The following is a 24,959-nucleotide window of genomic DNA, read 5'->3' as shown; positions in this document are numbered from 1 at the left end:
AATATGTTTGTCCTGATGCCCTATGGATCTGATGATCCTATGGATTTTTCTGCTTCCCTTCTGTTTACCTTGATGGCCCTAAGCACATAAGACACCCCTTACAAGTTGGGTTCCACTCAAGATTTCTTTCTGTTAAAAGGGAATATTCAGGCTTTGGGTTCTGTGAAACACCCTGAGACAGTTTCAGTTGTTATTGCTGTTATATAAATACATAAAGTTGAAATGAAACTGAATTCACACACGCACACACACACACACACACACACACACACACACACACACACACACACACACACACACACACACACACACACACACACACACACAAGAAACATGATTCTCAAGCCTGTTTGAGACTGAAGCTGCCAGTCACCAGATATACACATACAAAGTGCAGGGGGGGAGCACTTGTCCCACCTATGTCAAGTTCTAGGATGGTTGATATTGCAGTCATGGCTATGTCATAGCACTGTCTATCAAACTAAATTCTGACAATATGTCTGGCTCCCCTCTCTCTGTTGCTGGCAATTCCAAATCTTGAGTTGCTGTAGGATTGAGAGGATATATCCCGCCTGATGTTTGTCAATTTTACCTTTGCATCTTTGTATCAATAGTAAAGAAATACTGTCTTACTTTGCACATTTCAGCATTATATGTGCACAGCATCTCTTTAAGCATCTGAAGTTTGTATTTGTGACATTTGCTTTCAGTCTTCCTACGCTTTCTTTTTACGAGTTTAATAGTTGGATTTTTTGTTTCTATGGCGCTTTCTGTTTGTCTTAACTTTTACTGGAGCAAAGGCCTCCATAATACTTACCACTGTTGAATTAAAATTAATTAGCAAATTATTTACATTTGATTTGAGGCTCTGAAGGTGCCTTTGACTCTCCACTGCACAGCTGCTCTGAATGCAGGCACATCAAGTCCTTGACGACAGAGACATTGGGTACCTTTGTGATGACAAGGTCCAGTGAGTTGACCGCCGAAGAGGTCACGTAGTGCATTTAGTTCCATAGAACTGCTTTCTGCATTATCTACATGCAAACTGAGTTGTCCTGATAAAGCACAGTCAAAATCCATACAAATTCCTGACAAAAGTTTGCGTAGTTCACTGAGTGTTTCAGAGTAAATACTTCCTAACAGAATATGAGGAGAACATTTCTCAAATGATGTAAAGTCACCAAATGATGACTTTTTGCACTGAAAAGATTATTTGAATACAGTGCTCCCTTCCTTTTTGTCTGTTCTGGTAGCACTCATAAACGTGACGTTTTGGAGAGCTGATTCAAAGATATGTGATGTTTAGAAGAGCTGGATTTATAGTAAATGAATGGGTACTATGTTAAGGTATCTAGTTTCAGCTTTATTTTAAGCAGATTTACATCAATATAGGGAGAACTGTGTGGAAGGTATAGCTCTTTTGAAACATAGCACCCAAACTGCAAGGGATCAGAAGAAATTGGACACTCGCCTATTATATTCAGTGTTTTATAACTAGCAATTTTGAAGTGAAAACAAATTTGAAGTGGTAAAGACCTTTGAATAGAATTCATATTCTGGGGTCTTTCGTTTAAAATGAGTCCACAGCTCTGCCTCACCTTTCTATCATTTCTCCATACAAGGCAATCTCCTTCTCTCCAGCCCTACCTGGTCCAGAGTAGATGAAAATCATTTGGCTGAAGGGCAGGTGTGGCTAATCAGCGTCTTATAAAAATGACCGGTTCTGTCCCGTCAAGCTCAGAGATCAGAGGCTTCCTCTGAGACTCCGACAACCTCCAGATTCAGCCTACCTGCTGACCAAACAACACCAACCACACCTCTCTGGGCTCGGAATCCAGCTCTCCAAGCCTCTTTACAGGTCTGCAGTGTTTACCTGCTTTGCTGATTTTTTAAACTAACATTCATTTATTTAACAGAAAACATTTAGATAAGTATTGCTGCATACAGGTTACAGTAATTTCTCTAACAAAAACTGACAAAATATGTTCATTCACGACGTTTATTTCCATGACTAAGACAAGACAGTGACGAGATGGCAACCATGTCATTAAACACTAACTGTGAGTATATCAAGAAGAAAAAAGATGAGAGTAAAATTTAGTTTTAAAAAAACTTTACCAAAATCTCTGTTTAAATTTGTATGAATTATAAAACAAAATGTTACAGACTTATTTTTCTAAATCACAATCCAAATATCCTGTTCATTGGATGGCATATGCAGCACTTCCTTTGTCTATACTGCACAGAGCATATCAGGACTAAATACCATGAAGACTAACCTTACATTAATGTTTCAGCTATTTTAGCCAAAGTTAGTATTAAATAATGACAACATCAGTTGGAAGAAAGAAATGAGCAGACATTTGGGTCCATTTTCAGCATAACTAATCTGAGAAAACATTTAATATATTGTTACGTCAGAAGGTAAGCAATGTGGACATGATACATGGTAGGGGTGTGGGAAAAAATAGCTTCTTAGATGCATCGCAATACGGATGTAAACAATTCTGAATCAATTCACAAATGTCAAAAATCGATTTTCTGAATTTCAGTGTATAACATAATATTGACGGAACACAAAGGGCGGAACTCGGAAGTGGATAAGTGCAGCACCAGGTCAGTCTGTGGCGGCATAGAACAAAAACATTTTGGATGAGCGAGAAATCCGACTGGATAAACTATGCATTAAAGCCAGGCTTGGTCAGGAGTCACAACCCAAATGTTAAGAAGAGGCATTTTGTCCTTTCAACAAAAATCAGATCACCTTGTGAGCCACAACATTTAAAGTCTAGTATGTCTCAGTGTGTGTGAATGTCCTAGTATAGGCTAAAAAATATGAACGAAAACTCAGATTTACTTTGCTCTGCTTTAAGCTTTAGCTCAGTTATAGCTGTTTTTCTTCCATTTGCGCCAGAAAACTTTATCTCAGAAGTAGAGCAGCTTATTGTAAAATGTCTCTCATCGTTTGGCTGTTTTACGAGGCTGAAGTCGCTTCTTATTCTCCAGCTTCTTGTTCAAATTTTTCCGTTCCACCTTAAAATCTGACTGAGGCGCCAAATGTAAATGGGGCACCATTTAAGGTGGAAGAGAACATTCGAAAGAGAGGCAACCTTTTAGTGTTTAACAGTCAATCGTTGCAAATTTAATATTGCAGGAAATCAACTAAGGTGCTTATAAATGCGAATAAGTCCTTTAATCTCCAAATGTTCGTTAGCTAAATCTCTCTCTTTGCCTTTTCTGTCGTTACTAGCTAGGAGAGACTGTGTTGCTAAGTGACCTGCAGTCTGCACTCCAGTTCGTTGATAAACAGGGCTTTCGCGCTATGTTGCACACGTCCCGTCTAGCAGATATTTTACTTACACAGTAACCCCTGACTCTCTGCAACGAGACCAAATCCAAGGTTATAAAATCACTAAAGAAAACCAGCTGTACGGCTGTATCATGTGCTGCATGGACATCTGTTATCGCTTAATCTTATTTTACTGTAACAGCGCATTTTATCGCAGATGAGTGGCAGCAGCGTGTGCTCCAAATAAAAGCAGTGAATGAGAGTCTTCAAGTTCACTCGCCAAATCACTTCCATTTGATTTCTCAATAAAAGATATTGGACGTAAATGCATTATGGATTATTACAAATACTTTGCTTTAGAAGTACAGTCATCACAGAGTGAAAAAAAAGAGATCCTGTAACGCATCATGTTGCATCGATAATCATTTTATGATCAGATTGCAGCCTTTGAATCGTAATTGAATGGAATCGTGAGGTGCCTAGAGATTCCAACCCCTAATATTCCATATTAAGGCTCACCACAAATAAAGTGAGTTAGCTTAATGTCTTGGTCACAGGTGACATTAGGGGGGCCTTTATCTACCTAAAATGTTTGAGAACTCACTTTCACTCACAAGGTAGACAGGCTATGACAGTGAAACTGCAGCTACAATGGATGGATCTGAAAAAAAAACTCTGCATGGTGGTTATGGTTACTATTTCTTCCAATGTGCGCTTGGGAAGTGGAGCTAGTATTAGTGTTTGGGCTGTAGTTGGATGTTCAGTCCACAGCCTCATTTTGGACTTATTTGTAGACTTATGCATCACTTTGTTTTCAAGTTGTAAATGGACAATTTCAGAATATCATTATGTTAACATCACTGTTAAGAACCAACTTATTTAACTATACAATGTGAAAAAAACCGTGCATTTTACAAGGCGAAGTGATGGGTTAAAAGTTATAACGTATGGCTTTTCTGGTGACCGTTTGCAAGCTAGCAAGATTTTATGAGTGCTTAGTGTAGGCTAGGCCAACTGTATAGTTGTTAAACCTTCAGGTTGCAAGGGCAACTTTAATGGAACTATGTGATAAAATCTCAACAAATGCGATTTGATCCAAACAACCCCCTTTCCATTCATGTTAGTCGCATTATAATCTATGGAAATTGTGAGTTAATCAACCTCCTCTAGCAAATTAATTTCCTATTTGATTTAGAAAATTGTATAGTCTTGCCCAAGGACTCTTATTGGTATAGTGTAGGGTGTTTGCCCAGGTGGGGATTGAACCCCAGTCTACAGCGTACAGAGGCGTTAACCACTACACTATCCCAACCACTTTAGATGGGCTAACATTTCTTAACATCGGGACATTGCTAACGTTAGATGGCTTTTGTATATGGTTTTCGACTGAGAAAATGTGGAAGCCCACACAACTTGGCTAACCTTTTGATTGAAGTCATGTTATGCAGACCATTTTTAGTATAGTGAAGTGACAAACGGAGTCAAGGTTTTCTTTGTCACTCATGCCATTTACTCATACGTAGGACAAGTAACACCAAGCAAGGGAAAGCTCAGGGATCTATACGCAGATATAGGCTACATGGTAACGTATGGGAGAAAAGGTACATGGTACAGTTGAACATTTAACACAAATTCTATATTACTCATTTTTGACAATATTTGCACAGGATTATGGGTCAAAACAGGGAACACATTCACAACCAAAGAGGTGTGTGTCTCCCACACTACAGCATGTTTTTGTAGGTAGATAGTATGTCTCTCATTCTCCAAACCTTAAAAACAGTTTTTGTAGCATGTAGCCTGCAAATATATCATCACAATACATCAGTTAACAAGGTAGCTAACTTTTATCAGTGCTAACAGTGAGGTTAGTGTTTGCAAGGCAAGTATGTGGTTTCAGCTAGATTACCAGTTTCCCAATAGTTTTCATTGATAAGACTAAAATGCCCAGAAGAAAATGTTTCCAGGCCCAGACCCAAGGGCTGGAAGCTAGAATGATCCCTGTTCTGAAGAAAGAGATGAATTAGACAAATGTCCTAAGCTTCCACGCCATCAGCCTGACAAGGTGTACATGCAAGATAATGTAGCATATCATGAATTAATGCACGCAGCGGCACCTGGAAACAGAATTTGAGAACCACCCATTTTATCACAAGAGCTGTGTAACCAGTGATCGAATAGAAGAAGGAAAAACTGGAGAAGGTTGATGAAATACAATAAAAATGAACAAGGACATTTGACACAGGGCTAAGGGTGAGACAAAATTAATACTACTACAAAAGAAATCTGACAAAATTAATACTACTACAGATATGTAATGCAGATGTAACCAATACACCTAAGCAAAGCAAATTTACAGCCCTGTCCCTGTATAGGCCTTTCTAAAAAATAGCCAAACAAATAAGCTGATAAAACAGAAAAAATCGAGATAAAAACATCAGGACAGATGAAACTGACTGTGTGAACTTGTATATGCATACAGTGTGTATATACCATGTATGACTGTATGTACATGGACATAGTGTTTGTATGAATGTGTATAGATGTATGTCATTTCATGTCTTTAGCTGTGATTGTGATTCTGTTTTGAATTCTGATGTTCACTGATATGATATAACTGGTCTTATCAATCAAAAAAAACATTGACAAATTGGACAGTATTCTAAATTGAGCATAAAATTCCAGTTAAGGGACACCTACATACTACTTCAGGTGTGGCTCGATGACCAGATCCATAATGTTGCTGTGTAGCCACATTTCAATGAAAACAGACACATAACATTTTTTGTGTTTCAGACACAGAGTTCCTCACAGCTTAATAAAGTCCAACATAATGACCGGTGAGTGATTAACCAAAAGGGTAGATGGGAGAACTTGTCTAACAAAGTTAGACTTTAGTATAGGCCAGTTCTTCCACCTCCAGATCTGTACTGTAGGCTGAGCCACAGCATCTATAAGCTTAGTAGGCCTAGACTACACAACTCATATAAAAGCATTGGCGATCAGTACAAGTACAAAGTTACTGTAGCTGAGCTTCACTGCATAAACTGCTTCTTTTTTTTTTAATGGAGTCATGACATAACTGAAATTTGAGGAAAGACCACGCCTAAACTCCTCCTACTTAATTTTGCAGAAGCCGTACCGAACTCTAGCCCAAAATTCCCCTCCTCTCACTATCTCACTTACCAAGGCGTGGTCTGCATTCGCAAACACATGTAAGACAACAAAGTCACTGAGATATTTGCTCCACAAGAAGCAACTGCACCAACACAGCACCATAACTGCTTTTATACTGGTTTATTTTATGGCCAAAATTCATAAATGTGTCCTAGGTGGATTTTCAGTGTGTACACTGTTAAAAACTTGTAGCCAATTTAAATAAGGAAAAATTCCACCCAGGGTAGAAAAGGAGTGTCAAACTCTAGAATGCATAGTTAGGAAATAAATCCATGTTATGTTATCTGTGTTGCAGTCATGTCGTCCCCATGGTGGTCTGCTTTGTTGCTGTTGGTTTCATTGATCCCTCTTTGCTCAACGACGTCCTCCGCTTCACAAGCTGAACTCCCTCTCCAACCATCACATTACTCCACTGATCTCTCAGTCCTCAAGAGGGAACTCTTGACTGATGAGAGCAGAGCGCAAACAGAAAAGGTTGTAGAAATTGCAACAAGCTCTCTGTCTCTACTTAATGATGTAATGGGAAATTTTGACACAAAGCAGTTGAAAGGTATGATGAAGAACCTTGCCAACTTTGCCAGCGTGGCACCTGGCATCGGAGCTGTTATCTCCTCTGTTGTCAACACAGTCTTGGCTTTCATCCCTCAAGATGACCCAGTGATGAAAAAGCTGGAGGAAGGGTTTTCTGAAGTAAACAGAAAGCTGGATTCTATCTCTACCCAGATCTCTGACCTGGAAGCACAAATGGAATTGCAGATCTACGCCAGCCAATACGCTCATGTTGAAAACCAAATCCTCAATGGCTGGCAGAAGTTTGTGGAGCTTAGTAAGAGTGGGCCTAACAACTTTAAGGAGGCTGTCATGGACTTCAAAAAAATCTATAAAAGCGAAAACATCGAGGTCAGTGTGACGAACCTTCACCGCTACCTGACGGTCAACAACACATCTATGAATAAAAACATAAATGAAATGCTGAAGAAAAAGTATAAATGTGATTTGAGTGAGATCAACAGATATAACTTATTTTTGAGTAGTTTGCTGTGGAAGGGGGTAGTACTCAAAGAGGTTTACGTGAAACTGAGTCGTAAAAATTCAGGCAAAGAAGCTGAACATGCCCAGATGTTCAAGAGTGTCTTTGAAGCTCAACAGGCAGTTGTGGAGTACTGCCTGAACCACAGTGAGGAGTACATGAGGAAAGATGTGGAGGAGATAGCCAGAGCACACAGTCCTGAGAAAAAGGAAGAGATCGCTGAGAAAGTGAAAAATACTCTTGACAAGAAGTACAGCTGGTACAACTGGGTGGTGCTGGTGTACGACAACAATGACGAAAAGACAGAATATATAATAATACAAGATGATATGACTAAGATCCCCATAGACAATATCATTGTGGCTGTTACCTACACTCTGAAAGCAGACCCAGACAAAGAGAAAGAAACTGAAGCAGTAGTTACAGAATTAGTTGAAGAATGCTTTGAACAAAATAAAAATTGTAAGATTCCATGCAAAATTCGTTGGGGACATAACCCTACCCCTAAAATGACACATCTTAATGATTATGCCAAAGTAACACATGCCACCTATAAATATAAATATGCACAATCCCCACCACCTGCTAAACAAAGCAATTGTTTGATAAACGGCTATACATATCAGATTTTCGTGCATAACTCCAGGAAGTTGCCTGTCTGTGAAGATCAACCATGTAAGAACAACGGTCAGTGCAAGCAACTGCTGAAATCCAATGAATGGCTGTGTGTTTGTCAAAATGGGTACCACGGAGACACATGTGAGAAGAAAATGAGCACAACAGTGCCCCAGATAAAAGCCCATCCCAGAGCACGACTAAAGGCAAACTGAAAAGCAAAGAGTCCAAACTGGATCTTATTATCAACAGACGTCATGGTTGATATCAGATTTCTGCAGAATGGCAACAGACGACAGTAACGAAGACTTAATTGCATCAGAAACCTAAAACGCACATCAAGTGACTGAGCAGCTGAGAATAAAGGATGAAATGATGAAAAAAAAATAAACAGACAAAATCTCCTGAAAATCTGCTGAGGCAGACACTAAGCAACTGATAATTGGTGGTCCTAACAAACACAATAATACGGCAGGAGTTCTTTATACTACTATCATACATGACTAGTTTCACCAAGATTGCACCGCTAAAATCTTAGATCTGGAAAATAATTTTTATTTATTATCATGTTTTTTGCAGGTTCCTTGCTAGTTTCTATCTTCTATGTGAATTCATTGTGCATTCTTAAATTGAGCATGAATGTGTCTTCAGTTAGGCAGGAAATCTTAAAACTTAAAACTTAAATCTTAAAACAAGGTACATTAGATAGAGTCCCAATTTGCCCCATTCTCAGATTCAGTGACACAAACTGAAAACTGAAAGTCCAATTGCTTGACTCACACATAATAGTATTCAGTAGCAATGGCCCAACATGCTTCCCCACCCAGGAAATGAAAGGACATGCCAATTTTCACTGCTCAAACTTAGGTGACTCCAGCTTCTTAGACATTTGATGTGACTTTCACTTTCAGTCATTTGTTGTTGTGAACCTGTACCTGACTTACGGCATCCAGTTTCTCAGTTTCCTCTGCTGAGGTTTCTTTATTGTGTGTTACTGAGTTTAGTTTCATCTCACTCAGAATTATTTTTCTCTCTGTTCAAACAGTGTAGCTGTTTTTCTTTTTCAGGGTTCTAATGGGTCTCAATGCTTTCTCTCTCTCTCTCTCTCTCTCTCTCTCTCTCTCTCTCTTTGCTGAGTTGACTGAATAAAGGTTGACTGAAATTTCTCTTGCAATCCAGGTTGTGATGTCAGTAAAATCATTCTCCTGTTTTAAGATGTCTGGTCTGATGGGTTTAGGCTGAGCTTTTTCAAGATCAGCCAACATAATCACACTCCACTCGTATTCAGTCATTTCCTCATTCATTTATTCAGTCGTTTATTTTCTTCATCCTTGGCCTTCGCGTACAACCCTTTAAAATGTAGAATACAAAAAAAAGGATTATTTGCTGATATTCAGTGTATTTGTTACATACTAGATAACGTCATCTTGCTGTGTGGGTGGATGATTTTAATTACACACAGGAAAAGATTCATTCATTCAAAGCATCTCACAGGGGTTGTCAGTTGGGAACCTTCCTCCTGTACCTTGTGGAATGAAGCCCACAACATCTCCTGAAATGTCAGTTGATGTCTGGCATCCCAGATCCACCCCCTCCATGCTTACAATGCGTCAGAACACATTATACCAAAGATAAAAATAGATACACCTCAAGATATACTGAACTGAGAGACTTCACCACAACAAGCATGTTTGAATGCTAGTCCATCTGGGTTCCTCAGCCAGATTTAGACCTATTTGCCAGTGGCTGTAAGTATCCCGTCTTCAGACAGGATTTTAAGTATGGCCTCTGTGGTCTCTGAATCACATCAATGCAGGTCTTAATACTGACAACATTCCCATTCTTATAAAAATCTGCATTTTATAGGTTGAAATATCTGCTAATTGAGACTCTGTGGTTGAAATGTATGCTTTTCATGGCTATCAAAGGACTACGGGACTGCATCCTTTTCCTCCAGACCCTATAATGGCTCAGCAATGGATTACCAGATTACCAGACAACCCCTAGACAGCAGCACAACTGCAATGCATGTAGGCAATCAGCATTTTAAACTAGAACCCTATTCCAACTACATGGAGTCGGGATTTTTGTTACCCAGCTATCTTCACCTCATTCTTTTAGCAGTTCCCAACCCTGCCAACTTACCCATTCCTACCCCCATGAGTGTGAGACTTGATAAAACATATTGTAGTGCCCTGCCACTGGCTGGTGCTGGTGCCTTGGAGGCATGGCTATGTAGATGACCACATGCAAAGGCTCATGGTATGCGCTGCCTTTGGCGAAGGGACTGTTTATTTTGTCTATTAAATTAAGTTGTGGACACATGCTTGTGTTACTAGTGTCTTAAGACTTTGCGGTGTGTTTTTAATACATTTAAAAACCAGGATTGCAATTGGAAAATGGGGATGTCTGGTCACACTAACTTTCACAAAATAATACATGAGACAAAAAAATAATACATGCTTTAAACAATTCAGCAGTGAATAGTTTTGTACTGTGTAAACTTAAATGCTAGATGCTCAGTTTCAGTATAAAATTCACAAACAAGTCTGATATCTGAATATTTTCAATACTGGTGATATTAAATGTTTTGTTCCTCTAAAGTAGACACACACACACACACACGTTATATTCAAATGTATAAAAGTAGTTGATAAGATTAGCTGAGCGTAGAGAAAGTTGGTTATCCAAAGGTAAACTATGTAGTGAGCCACTACCAGCAGCAACCACAGCAAACTCAACAAGTGTCAGCCTGTGCACTACCCTCAGACCCAACGTGGGAGATGGCAGGGAGGCCCTGAGTGGCCTAGGCCCCTGCAGCAGAATTATAAGGACATGACTAAGCATAATATTTCTCAAAGGTGAATTTACACAATTGGACTCGGGACACCTGGTGAGGACTGATCAATTTATAGTGGGACTGACTCAGAAGAGAGTGTGTAATGGCCTAAAAAAACAAAAGGCCTGAAACACTGAATGATCCTGAGTTACACTACTAATAATGTGTCCTAACTTTTCTACAGACTCAAATTTTAGCTAAGACCTGCTTAGACTTGGACCTATCCTCAAATGTTTTACACAACCTGGGCCTTAAGCCATAGTCTAAGCCTAACTTGAGTAGTCAGGAGTAGGAAGGAATAATGTAGTAAATTTCAGTTAGTTATATTACACCAATTCTGGAATTTGATAAGCCTTTAAGACCAATTAGTGCCCTTCAAACTGGAAAACTCCACAGGTTGTTTAACAAGCAGCAGACCGTGCACTACCCTCGGCCCCTCTACTATATATCAAACTATGTATGACATAAGGTCATGTGATGGGTTTATACTCTATAACAAACTTAAGCCTAAACCTCAGTAAAGAGCCTCCAACTGATACAAAATGCAGCCGCTTTGAACACATTTCTCCGGTACTCAGTTATCTTCGCTGGCTCCCTGTTAAACGCGGAATTGATGTAAAAATCCATTCTAAAAAGTCTCTTGCTGCCCACCACAGACTCTTCATTCTCAAAATGGGGGCTTTCTCAGAATTACAAGAGTGTCGAAAATGGCAGGAGGAAGCAAAGACTTTTGCTAGGGAGCCCTCCTCGTTTCGAATAATCTTCTTTTACATCTGAGAAGTGGACACCATCACCGCTCTTAGGTCTAGACTTAAAACTTTCCTCTTTCTGTTTCCTATTTCTCCCCATTGTTAGCAATGGTGTGTGGAGGACCAACACTCATTGCAGAGCCTCTGGTGGAAAAGGCTGCTTTTGCTGCAACAGTCCTGGTGGTTGTGGTTGGTATGGTCAGCCCCAGACCACCCTTGTGGTGCAACATCCCTTGCTACCAAAGGCCTAGGCTGCCAAGGATCTCTCATGAGTCCTGCTGTACAATTTCTCCTTCCTCCTTCTACAGTATCAATAGGAACCTTATGAGAACACCATGACCCTCAATATTCTATATGACCGTTATATTTGCGTTCTGGTACTATGACCACACTGTGTACCTACTAAGCTGTTCTTTGACCACTACTTTGGATGTTGGCACCCTCCATTTTTTTTCCACTATCAGTCTTGTATGTGTCATGCATATAGCATCATAGCACATTGTAGCACAACCCCTGAACCAAACCTCAGTGTGGTTAGCGATTCTCCAAATTCACAAATTCACCCTGATTTTAACAATCTTGCCAGCCCTAATACTGTTTTTGAGATTTCAGCAGGGAGCATATCTGGTAGGAGCAATCTAAATCAGGGAGAGTTTTGAGAGTCTGCATCTGTGGGTAAAGAAAAGAAACTGATTTTTCCGTTTATGGCAACATATTCAAGCCCAATATTTCAGCTTTATAGGAAAATGTGGGAATGTTTCCAAGAGACTCAGGAGAATTTGCAGTCCTTAAAGATGCAAGGCTGATTGAAGTGGCCAATTTAGAAGTTGACATTTCGAAGAAATAAAAAGCTCAAAGATTAACTTGTGTCTACTTCTCTCAGACAAAAGAACTTCTGGACCTCTATTTTGATCTTTAAAATCGCCAAAAATTGCCAATAGCCACACAGGCCTGGGGGGCTGGCTTCGTAAACTCTCTCTTTGAATACCTTTAATTGTCCCAGTGTTATTACTGCATCCAATGTGAAAAGTTTTATGTTGCTGAGACAAAAACAAATGAAAAGATTGATATGATCATTTGTATCAAAGAGATTTTTATAAAAAGTTTTATGTTGCTGAGACAAAAACAAATGAAAAGATTGATATGATCATTTGTATCAAAGAGATTTTTATAAATTTTATAGCCAAATTTCTGGACCACACTTCAAGAACATCAGGGTTACAGTTGGTCAAAGCAACAAAGGCTACTTTTCGAGAAAAAGTGGCTTGGGAGCCGCTATACCAACTGGTCTAAATGAAAAACTGTGAAATAACAGAACCTGACACTGGTGTTTAGATACTGTATGTTTATTTTGTTAACATATGTTCACAAACAACATTTACCAAAATGAGGAGATAGTGTCTCTCTCTTCTCTCCCATATGGTCCAGTCTAGAGATATGTTCATTATTCATTTGGAAAAGTGTGTAAATTCCTCAGACCTCAAAAACATGTGTGCCTGTGCATGTTCTCCTTTGTACAGAGAGTTATTTTGGCCCCTATCCTATCCCTAAAATAAGTAGGCTGGGACACAATGTGTATATAATATATAATACATATATAATATGTATCATAGGCACAGTACAAATAATGGCACCATGTTTGACAGGAGTTCTGTCTGCAGATTTATTACTTCTAGGTCCTTGTGAGTTAACTTGCTGTGCAGACAGGGATCATTCAAGAACGTTGCATATGTCAGCTTCTTAGTTGTTGAGTCCTTTCACACAGTATTCACTGCTAAGATGGTAGACAAGAGGCCATAGAGTGCGAGGTGGGTGTAGGAGGGTGTGCTACTGGGCTGGTTATTCAAATTAAGTTTCCATTCCTTAATTGAAGCTGCAGGACTTGAATACTGCTATTAAAATCATAATTTAGAATAAGGTGTTAGAGAAAAAGGAAAATTTAAGGTGCACAAATATAAAAAATATGAGACTACTACGGTCCCTTAGATGTTCTACAATCATTAAAGACAGTTAAACATAGAAATTATGAGGGTAAACATTGATCATGTTGATCTCCAGTACATTATGTCAGTCTGTTTGCCTTTGTGAGTTGATAGTTTAAAGGTCCAAGATAACCACAGATAAACAGACAAACTCTCTCTACCTCTCTTTTTCTAACTTCCTTTTCTTTCACTCTGTACACCCACACACTTACCTCACACTCCCAACTTCCTTCATTATCTCCTCATCCTCACTAGAATCCCAACCATCACCAAGCCATCTCTTAAAAAGCCTGACCTTCACACAGATAACTTGCCCAATTACAGACCTGTATCTTACCTCTCTATCGAAAATACTTTTCTACACAGAAACAACATCCAAGAATCTTCCAGTCTTGCTGAAAGAAGTTTTTAATGATGTAGGTATTGAATTTCATGATGTTTGTGTGTTAATAACTGTGCTAAAAAGGCAGATTTTGGGGTCCCCCAAGGCTCTGTACTTGGACCCTTGCTCTACTCTATAAAAACAGAACGATCTGATTGGCTGACCTCCTTGTGCCTGACAACCATAATCAGATTTTCAATTTAAGAATACTACTGAGGACATGGTGAAAGGTTTTTTTTAGGGTGGAGGTCCAGCTTCATCTAATGATTTATAAAAAAGCAGCAGTGCTTTAAACCAATTTCTACATCTTTTTTATTGCAGCTTTTGGCTGCAATAAAAAAAGAAGGACTTATGCTTTGGAGTACTGCAGTCAGTTCTTTTTATTGTGACATAAAGCCTCTTACTCTAAAGGGGTTTTTGTGATGGTAGTAGGCTGATTAGGAGAAGGCTCAGCTATTGCTTTCACATGGTTGTCAGAACTGAGATTGATGTCAATTAAGACACCAAGGTTTATAACAGTATCTTTTTGCTTAAGTCCTTTTGTGTCAAGATGAGTAGCAATCCTAAGTCTCTCCTCATTTTTCCCAAATAAAATTATTACAGTTTTGTCCTTATTCAGCTGAAGGAAATTTTGAAACATCCAGCTGTTAGTTTAGTTAATGCAATGACAAATAGCACTGCTATGATAAGAAGCCTGAGTAAATTTATGTGTCATCAGCACTGCTATGATAAAAAGCATTGTTTGTAATGATCTTTCCAAGCAGGAGCACATAAAGGTAGAATAATAAAGGCCCCAAGATCGACCCCTGGGGGACACCACAGGTCAAGGATGTTGGTTTGGAGGTATGTTTTCTAATTTCAACAAAGAATCTCCTGTCTTGTAGGTGTCAACGGAGCCACTTGATAACTGTACCTGAAAATCCAACCCAGTAATCTAGTCTAACACTAGAACTGATGTTATGCCTTTATTGGTATTGAGACATATCTCATTTGATATCTTAATGTGCTGTGATTAGCACAAAAACCTCGCTGAAGTTTAAAAAATAGCCTCATTTGATCAATTTTAGCTTAGTTCAACTGATTTTAGAGAAGCAAGACTATTTCATGAATATTTGAAATATGAATATTTCAGCATTATATGAGCAATACATCTCTTTATGGATTTGATAGTGGATCTGAAGGCTGTAATTTGCACCGTTTGCTTTCAGTCTTTCTACGTTCTCTATTCAGGAGTTCATCCGCTGGATTTTCTTTCCATTGTGCTTTGTTTGTCAGTAACTGTGCTTGATATGTCTGTTGAATGAAAAATATTCAGCAAATTATTTACAGCGTCTGATAGTTGAGTCGAGGTCAAAGAGAACACTTCCCTCTCTCTTTTCCTTCTCTCTTTCGCACAGGTATAGATCTGTTCTAAATGTGTGGGGTCGTAGACACATCGAAAAACAAACAAAAACGATCAGATAAGGCCAGGTCATTGATGGTTGCGGGAAACTGAGGCCCTTTATGATGACAAGGTCCAGGGTATGACCAAGAGACCCAGTTGACCCCTGTTTTTGCTGCGCTATGCTGAAAGTGTCACATTAATTCCTCAGCATACCTGTTTTTTGAATTATCTACCAGCAAGTTGAGGTCCACTGATATGATAACACAGTTTAAATCCACAAAAATTATAGACAAAAGTTTGCCTAGCTCATCAAGAAAATACTGTAAATAGTTACTAACAGAGTATGAGGAGAACCTGGTATTATTCTCTGTTCTGGTAAAAGTTCATTTGAGCAGGTTTACGTATAGAAATAACCGTGTGAGAGTTATAGGTCATTTAACACATAGAACCCAAACTACAAGGGCTCAGAAGTAAATGAACACTTGCCTCTTATATTTGGTGTTTTATAACTAGCAAATATGAAGTGGTAAAGGCCAGTGAATAGAGTTAATTTTTAAACCATTAATTCCACAGCTCTGTCTCACCTTTCTATCATTTCTCAATACAAAGCAAACTCCAGCCCACCTGCCCCAAAACAGAGGAAACTCATTTGACCGAAGGGCAAGTGTGGCCTATTATTTTCCTATAAAAATGACCGGTTGTGTCCCGTCAAGCCCAGAGACCAGAGGACTGCAACAGATTCAGCCTGCCTGGTGACCAAACAACAATAGCTACAACTCTCTGGGCCACGACTTCAGCTCTACAAGCCTCTTTCCAGGTCTGCAGCATTTGTCTGCTTTGCTGATTCTTTAACTAACATTCATTTATTTAACAGAAAATAATTGCTGCAGCATACAGGTTAGTGGTAATTTAAAACTATGATTGTATATATATATATATATATATATATATATATATATATACAGCACCCGACACATTTTCAGAATCTATTTATTTGTGTAGTTTGTGTTTATTTGCTGATGAAAGTGTCAATATTTGAATAAACAAAATTTATAGTATATTAATATACACACTGCTCAAAACAACAAAGGGAACACTTAAACAACACAATATAACTCCAAGTAAATCAAACTGTCCACTTAGGAAGCAACACTGATTGACAATCAATTTCACAGCTGTTGTGCAAATGGAACAGACAACAGGTGGAAATTATTGTCAATTAGCAAGACACACTCAATAAAGGAGTGGTTCTGCAGGTGGGGACCACAGACCACTTCTCAGTACCTTTCTGCTTTCTGGCTGATGTTTTGGTCACTTTTGAATGTTGGTGGTGCTTTCACACTCGTGGTAGCAGGAGACGGACTCTACAACCCACACAAGTGGCTCAGGTAGTGCAGCTCATCCAGGATGGCACATCAATGCGAGCTGTGGCAAGAAGGTTTGCTGTGTCTGTCAGCATAGTGTCCAGAGGCTGGAGGCGCTACCAGGACACAGGCCAGTACACCAGGAGACGTGGAGGAGGCCATAGGAGGGCAACAACCCAGCAGCAGGACCGCTACCTCCGCCTTTGTGCAAGGAGGAACAGGAGGAGCACTGCCAGAGCCCTGCAAAATGACCTCCAGCAGGCCACAAATGTGCATGTGTCTGCACAAACGGTTAGAAACCGACTCCATGAGGATTGTATGAGGGCCTGACGTCCACAGATGGGGTTGTGGTCACAGGCCAACACAGTGCAGGACACTTGGCATTTGCCAGAGAACACCAGGATCCGCAAATTCTCCACTGGTGCCCTGTGCTCTTCACAGATGAAAGCAGGTTCACAGTGAGCACATGTAACAGATGTGACAGAGTCTGGAGACGCCGTGGAGAGTGAGCTGCTGCCTGCAACATGCTTCAGCATGACCGGTTTGGCAGTGGGACAGTAATGGTGTGGGGTGGCATTTCTTTGGAGGGCTGCACAGCCCTCCATGTGCTCGGCAGAGGTAGCCTTGACTGCCATTAGGTACTGAGATGAGATCCTCAGACTCCTTGTGAGACCATATGATGGTGCGGTTGGCCCTGGGTTCCTCCTAATGCAGGACAATGCTAGACCTCATGTGGCTGGAGTGTGTCAGCAGTTCCTGCAAGATGAAGGCATTGAAGCTATGGACTGGCCCGTCCGTTCCCCAGACCTGAATCCGATTGAGCACATCTGGGACATCATGACTCCATCCACCAACGCCACGTTGCACCACAGACTGTCCAGGAGTTGGTGGATGCTTTACCACCTCATCAGGAGCATGCCCAGGCATTGTAGGGAGGTCATACAGGCACGTGGAGGCCACACACAATACTGAGCCTCATTTGGACTTGTTTTAAGGACATTACATCAAAGTTGGATCAGCCTGTCGTGTGTTTTTCCACTTTAATTTTTAAAACTCCAAATCCAGGCCTCCATTGGTTAATAAATTTGATTTCCATTGATGATTTTTGTATGATTTTGTTGTCAGCACATTCAACTTTGTTCAGAACAGAGTATTCAATGAGAATATTTCATTCATTCAGATCTAGGATGTGTTATTTGAGTGTTCCCTTTTTTTGAGCAGTGTGTAGGTATATGTGTGTGTATATGTATGTATGTATGTATGTATGTATGTATGTATGTGTATATATATATTTATATATATATAAATAGTGATTTTCTGCATGTGAGTGTGTTTGTTTAACCATTTTCAAACCTCTCAAGGAAGCCCAGTATTATATGTAGTTAATAAGCAGCTCCTGGTTTGACCAATCAGTGCTTCAGTAAATTGTGCTCATGCAGTAATTGATGGTATTAACGAGTCTCTGTGGCGGCTGTGAAGGTGTCAAGGAGAAATATGGACCCAAGAAATTCTTGTTCCTTTTTATTGTTTTTATGTTTATTTGAATTATGAATATGTATATTGTGATGAACTCACTGCTGAGGTAAATTGTTTAAAAATGTGCTTAGATGACTAAAATATTCGCATAGTACTGTGTGTGTATATATGTATATATGTGTATATATATATATATATATATATATATATATATATATATATATACACAGTACATGTCTAATATAATATACACACACACAGCTGTGTGTTTGTCAAGATGGTTATATATATATATATATATATATATATATATATATGTGTGTGTGTGTGTGTGTTAGTGTGTACATATACACATTTAAGTGTCAGGGTCATTGTTGCGTTCACTTTCACTTCACACGTGTCTCCATATCTTACGTAAGCCAGTTTATGAACTTAAATATTGTTTTTACGATTTAGAACTTCATTAAATTGTCGTCTTCTGAATTGGCCACTTTACTGGCCTCAAGGTATGTTTATATAATGATAAGGTGTGTTTATATAATCAATGATCATAGGCTTGATTATCTATATCTATGTATCTATACTTAAGCTGCACTGATTCATTAAATATGATTTTATCAAATAAAAAAAAACATTTTGACATATTAGACAAATATATATATTTTTTTAATTTAGGCATCAAACTTGAGTTAAGACACGCCTACATACTTTATGTGTGGCTCGATGTCCATAAACAATGTGGCTGTGTAGACGCTTTTCAAAAAAAACAAGAGCACAGCAGTTCGTCGCTTCATACTTACAGTATGTCAGAGCTGTACAGAGTCCAGTTTAATGTCCAGTGAGTGATTAGCCAACAGGACAGATGAGACAGCACATCTAACAGCTGGACTTAGACTTTAGCTTAGCCCAGCTCTTTCCCCTCCAGATATGTGCTGTAGGCTGAGCTACAGCATCAGAAAGCTTATCAGGCCTAGACCATACAACTTCAGTTCGTAGCTAAGCTTCAGTACATAAAGAGCCCTTCTTCTTTTTACACTAAAATGCATGTAAAACAACACAGGCACTGAAACATCTGGTTCACAAACAGCAACTGTGCCACCACAGCACCATAACTGTTGTTTCGTAGGATACTAGTTTGTTTTTATGGTCAAAATTTCCAGAATGTACAGTTAGGAAATAAATTCATGTTATGTGTGTTGCAGTAATGGCGTCCCCACAGTGGCCTGCCTCAATGCTGTTGGCTTCATTGATCCTTCTTTGCTGGACGATGTCCTCTGCTTGGTCACATTCCTCCACCGACCGCTTAGCCCTCTACAGAATCAAGAGAGACCTTGATTTCGAGACTAGAGAGAAAACAGAAAAAGTCCTGGAAACTGCAACAAACTCTCTATCTCTACTTAATGATGTGATGGGAAAGATTGACACCAATAACTTGAAAAGTATGATGAAGAACCTTGCCAACTTTGCCAGTTTGGCGCCTGGCGTCGGAGCTTTGATCTCCTCCATCGTCAACACAGTTTTGGTCTTCATCCCGCAAGAAGACCCGGTGTTGACCAAGCTTGAGCAAGGGTTTAGTGAAGTGAACAGCAAACTGGACTCTCTCTCCACCCAGATCTCTGACCTAGCAACAGACGTTGAATTCTTCAACTACGTCAGTGTCTACTCTCAAAACGAAGTCCGCATCCTCAACGCCTGGAGTAAGTTTGTAGAGTTAAATAGGCATGGGTTCAAAAACTTCCAGGCCTCGGCCCAGACCTTTAAAGATTACTATAAGGACACGCAAACCGAGGCCAGTGTGGATGCCCTTTACCTTTACCTGACAGGCAGAACCATGATACTCGGCAAAAACCTTAACGACCTGCTGAGGAATAAGTTTAAATGCGACTTAAATGAGATCAACAAATACAACTTTTATCTCAGTGGTTTGCTGTGGAAGGGGTTAGTACTCAAAGAGGTTTATGGGAAACTGATTGACAGCACATCAGACAAAGAAGCTAAACATGCCCAGATGTTGAAGAGCCTCTACGAAGTCCAGCGGGCAGCTGTGGAGTACTGCATAGACAACAGCGAGGAGCAAATGAAGACGGACGTTAAGGACATCGGCACAGCACACATTTCTGAAGAAAAGACGGCCGTAGCTGAGAAAGTGAAAAATGCTCTTGATAAGAAGTACAGTTGGTACAACTGGGTGGTGCTGGTGTATGACAAAAAGCAAGAAGAAGATAAATATATATATGTATATGATATGACTAAGATCCCCATATCAGACAAGATCATCGTGGCTGTTACCTACACTCTGAAAGCAGACTCAGACAAAGACACTGGAGAAAACGTTAAAAATATAGTCAAAACATGCTTTAGGCAAAAACCACAATGTGATCCCAGATGCTATTTTTTTCCTTGGGAATCATATGGTGGAGCTAGCGAAAATATACATGTTACAGATTACGCCAAATTAACACATGCGGCCTACAGCTATGAATTTGCAGAGCTCCCACCACCAGTTGATCGAACAGAGTGTTTAATGGATGATTATCGATACAAGATTTCCGTGCACGTCTCCACGAAGACGCCTGTCTGCAAACATAACCCATGTCAGAACAATGGCCAGTGCAAGCAGCTGCTGAAATCCAACGAATGGCTGTGTGTTTGTCAAGACGGTTACTTTGGAGACATGTGTGAAACGAAAGTGAACACAACAATGACCCTGACAGTCTAGACGAGTCTATCCATCAGCACCACAAAAGCCAGACTGAAAAAGAAAAAAAAAAAGAAAAAAGAAAAAAAAAATCAAGCTCTACTCGTTTCAGATCTGAAAAAATTCACACGTGTTTCTGTCCATCCTTCCACTGTGAGAAAACACCTCAACATTATGAGCCTGAAAAGATGTGCAGCTGACAAAAGAACATTACTAAGGAAAGGAAACTGACAAATAAATAGTTTGACTGAAATGAAAATCTTTGTATTTAAACTGGACCACATGATCAACAGATGTAGTGGCTGATATCTGATATCAGATTTTTGCGAAATACTGACAGAAGACAACATCGGTGACCTAATACCAATAGAAAATCCAAAACTCAAGTGACTGAACAGCTCAGAACGGCACTGTGAAGAATGAAATGATGAAGATGGAAGCAGCTGCTCATTTGCAGTCCAAGCAAACACAAAAATCCAGCAGGAGTTATACAACCATTAGATGGCACCAAAGTTAAAAAGAAGTTTTACATATAGCGCCTTTGGCACATGTGTCAGCCTCCAGTCCTTGCAGGCCAAAACCCCTTAGACTTCAGCTCACTGCCTCATTAAACACACCTGATTCGGCTCATCAGCTAATAGCAAGGCTTTCATTAACTGAATTGAGAGCTGTAAAACTGTAAAAAGTATTCAATCATCCAGTCAATCAATCAAATCATGCCAGTCAATCATGTATATTTAGCGTGATACAGCTTTTCCAGCCTTTTGCGAGTTAAAGCCCTAAAACGCAAAGAAGAAATCATATATACAGAGGATCCAGAAACTTGGCCACCTTCTCCTTTTTGGAAATCATGGACACTGTAAACAACCCCACTATAACTGGGGTTTTAGTTTGCCGGATGCATTTACTGACTTTTACACTGGCAAAGTGTAAACACTGGTAAAGCTCTGTGTTACAGGGGGAGCTTTATCTTGTTCCTCACTCAGAACCATACAGTGATGAGAAGGTTAAATATGGTTAAAGTTAAATAAAGTTGATGTGACTTGTTTTAATAAAGCAGCACCACGTTTTACACATTCTGTGTCTTTTATTGTTATATAAAAGAAAACAGAGCCAATCACCCATCCCCAAAAAGCATTACATGTTAGTTAATTTACTATAAATCCACACAAGACTGACTGAAAAAATGAGCAAACACAGTCATGCCACAATATACTGCACCATCACGATCTGCACACACGCACTTGAAGCCTAATAACATTTTACACCAGTTTAGCTAAAACCATCAATTAAAACTAAACGCACAGAACAAAATACATTAGTGAGGCTACTTATGGTACCTTATGTACTTATGGTAAAATTTATCCTAATATATGGTAATTTCACACTAATGTGAATTTTAACACTAAGTCACTTTAAAATGTATATAGTCTCTATATTCTGTGTGTATTTAGTATATTTGTTTGTTTTTTATATTTTACTTTTACTTATCTACTTTCTGTAGAGTTATTACCCGAGCCTCACCACAAGCAGTTCAATGCATACATGTCCTGACATGTTGTGCAAATGACAAGTAAACTTGAAACTTGAATCTAACAAGAAGGGAAAAAAACTATTATAGCCAGCCCCAATCCCAAACTGAACAAAAGTTCTCTCAAAGTATGGAAAAATGATCCATTAAAGCAATGCGTTGAAGAAGAATCAGTGCTCTCCAGTTGCTGTAGATGATTTTCTGGCAGAGCTGCATTTTTGCCTTATTAATTGCTCCACATAGCCCACAGCTGCGTCTTTGAACACAGACCTGACTTGCTCTGTTAGAGAAAACAAAGAGAAAATGATTTTAGCTCTGAAGAAAAACATTCTGGACATGCTGCACCATTTCTGGATACGAACCGGTGATCTCTGTGCCCTCACCGGATTCATTCAAAACTGGTTCAATTTCAGAAGGCTCAATGAGTACTAGCATTAACCAGGGGCAGGGCTTCAGGGGAGGCTGGGAGGATGGCACGCCCCCAGCCCGGGCCTAGAGGGGGCCCGGATGGGAGAGAGGATAAGATTTCAAGTAGCCGGGCCTCTATCACGTCCGAAGAGAGCTGGAGAAGGCGGGCCCTCTCCTGATTGCTTCCAGATGAGCACGGTATACGTCCAATATGGACCTGGCATATGCTCCTTGTCAACCACCCAGCAGTAACTTCTACCTTCAGTGAGGTTTGCACTGCCCTCCTTTTATTTTTGACTCTTCCCGTCACCGTTGCAACCTCTGAGTGCTCATTCTCCAAGTTAAAACTCATTAAAAACCACTTGAGGAGCACAGTGGGACAGGAGAGACTGAGTGGACTTGCCATGTTGTCCATAGAGAATGAGAGAGCAAAGAAAGTGGACATACAGAGCATCGTGGACGAGTTCCCGGAGCGCAAGGCACGTCGTATGCCCTTCAAATAGTAGTGAATAGGCCTAAAGTACTTGTGTTTGTGAACATGGAGGCCGCTGAGCCAGTTTTACCAAACTTAGATAAAGTGGGTGTCAAAATGATCTGATCGCTATCTGTGGTGCTGAACTGCTTTGAATTTGTGCTGTTTTATTAGTTACCATGTAGCCTAATGTTTTTGTTTATCTCTTGGTGTGTTATTTTTCATGTCCTTGATGGACTTAGTTGACATAGTTGTTTTCCGTGGTGCCGAAGTTTGTAAGCCCCGCTGTTGCAGACATGTGTATGTTGTAAAATGATGTTATGATGAGCTTTATTAAATAATAAAGGGTATAAAGGGCCTGGTCATTTGCCCCGCCCCCAGCCCGGCTCTGATTTGTTCCGCTAGTGGCATTAACCCTAATTAAGATATTAGTATCTGTTCTTGTACACTCAAATTTGTTACCTGTGACTTTGCTGGTATTACAAGCTGAGGATCTTTCTACGGGGGGGAAGCGTTTCTGAATAGAAAACATATGTTTACCTATTATGGCATTCACTTTCACCGGATCAAGTGTGTCTCGTAGCTGTCCCTTCGAAGACTTTCCTTTAAGGGTGGATGCCCTCAAAGTTTCCGGGGTAAAAAGTAAGTCAACCAGACCTTCTGTGTAGCTCTTAATCGAACTTTTCTTGACTTTTTGAAGTTCACTCATTGGGACCCTGACCTCAGTTTTGCCCAATGGGACCTGAATGAATAGATAAAGAAGATACTATAGTGATAAAGGTCAAACATAAATCGGAACCCAAAACTAAAATCAGACAATGAGTTGAGAGAAATCTGAATGAAATCATTTCGACAATTTTCCTAGATATCCCACAGACACAGTTACAACTAGAGGTTGTTCGAGCATATCATAGATATCGTCAGTGCTCAAAAAACACCAACCAACTACATGTTTCATCACCAAAAAGAAACTGTAGTCCCGTTTAATTAGATTTAGTGCAGTGCAGAATGTAAAACATTAAACAAACATAGTTTTTTTCAGCTTCTGATAGATGCTTTTAAATGTAGCAATACTACTGCATTGTATCTGTGTATGAAAGTATTGTGATACATCTTGTATATTGTGAAAGTATCTTCTTTGTGGATCAGGGACAACGTGTAAATAACTCAGTAAAAGAATAAAAATAAGAAATATTAAAAGTTATTTAAAGAAATGAGAAAGGACAAAGTGACCATTTAAACTTGGTGATTTAATATACCCTTACCTCATCACTTGGACTCGGCGAGAGTGGGGCTACGCTCGGGTTGATCTGTAGGATGTTAAAAAGTCTGATGAGGTGTTCCAGAGATCCACGAATTTCTACATGAAATGAACATGAAAGACAAAACAATATTAAAGCAGAACAGATTGCAGTCACAGATGCTTGTTGATGATGAACTCACTTGTATTTTAAAGAAATCGTGTCCAGCTCTAATCTGAGCACCCACGGACAGATCAGGCCATTGGACACCAGAAATTATTTTAAGAATGACCACAGAGTCTTCACTGGTTGCCAATTACAT

General features: G+C 39.6%; 2 protein-coding genes across 2 annotated transcripts; both read left to right on the top strand.

Annotated features, from left to right (window-relative positions):
- Positions 1–1,805: 1,805 nt before the first annotated feature.
- Positions 1,806–8,643, top strand: LOC119264128 (SE-cephalotoxin-like). The gene is made up of 2 exons (XM_037541702.1): positions 1,806–1,858; positions 6,762–8,643. The coding sequence occupies exon 2, from the start codon at positions 6,764–6,766 to the stop codon at positions 8,324–8,326; it is 1,563 nt and encodes a 520-aa protein (XP_037397599.1). The 5' UTR covers positions 1,806–1,858; positions 6,762–6,763; the 3' UTR covers positions 8,327–8,643.
- A 7,512-nt stretch (positions 8,644–16,155) lies between these two features.
- Positions 16,156–22,059, top strand: LOC108431663 (SE-cephalotoxin-like). The gene is made up of 2 exons (XM_017704962.1): positions 16,156–16,264; positions 19,490–22,059. The coding sequence occupies exon 2, from the start codon at positions 19,492–19,494 to the stop codon at positions 21,004–21,006; it is 1,515 nt and encodes a 504-aa protein (XP_017560451.1). The 5' UTR covers positions 16,156–16,264; positions 19,490–19,491; the 3' UTR covers positions 21,007–22,059.
- The last annotated feature ends 2,900 nt before the right edge of the window (positions 22,060–24,959 follow it).

The sequence above is a fragment of the Pygocentrus nattereri genome, chromosome 10 (assembly GCF_015220715.1).
Source record: "Pygocentrus nattereri isolate fPygNat1 chromosome 10, fPygNat1.pri, whole genome shotgun sequence".
Classification (NCBI taxonomy): domain Eukaryota; kingdom Metazoa; phylum Chordata; class Actinopteri; order Characiformes; family Serrasalmidae; genus Pygocentrus; species Pygocentrus nattereri.
This window is presented reverse-complemented; position numbering and strand designations above follow the sequence as displayed.

Bases quoted from the DNA above. Each gene is read 5' to 3' on its own strand.
- LOC119264128 (XM_037541702.1), top strand. From the start codon at position 6,764: ATGTCGTCCCCATGGTGGTCTGCTTTGTTGCTGTTGGTTTCATTGATC.
- LOC108431663 (XM_017704962.1), top strand. From the start codon at position 19,492: ATGGCGTCCCCACAGTGGCCTGCCTCAATGCTGTTGGCTTCATTGATC.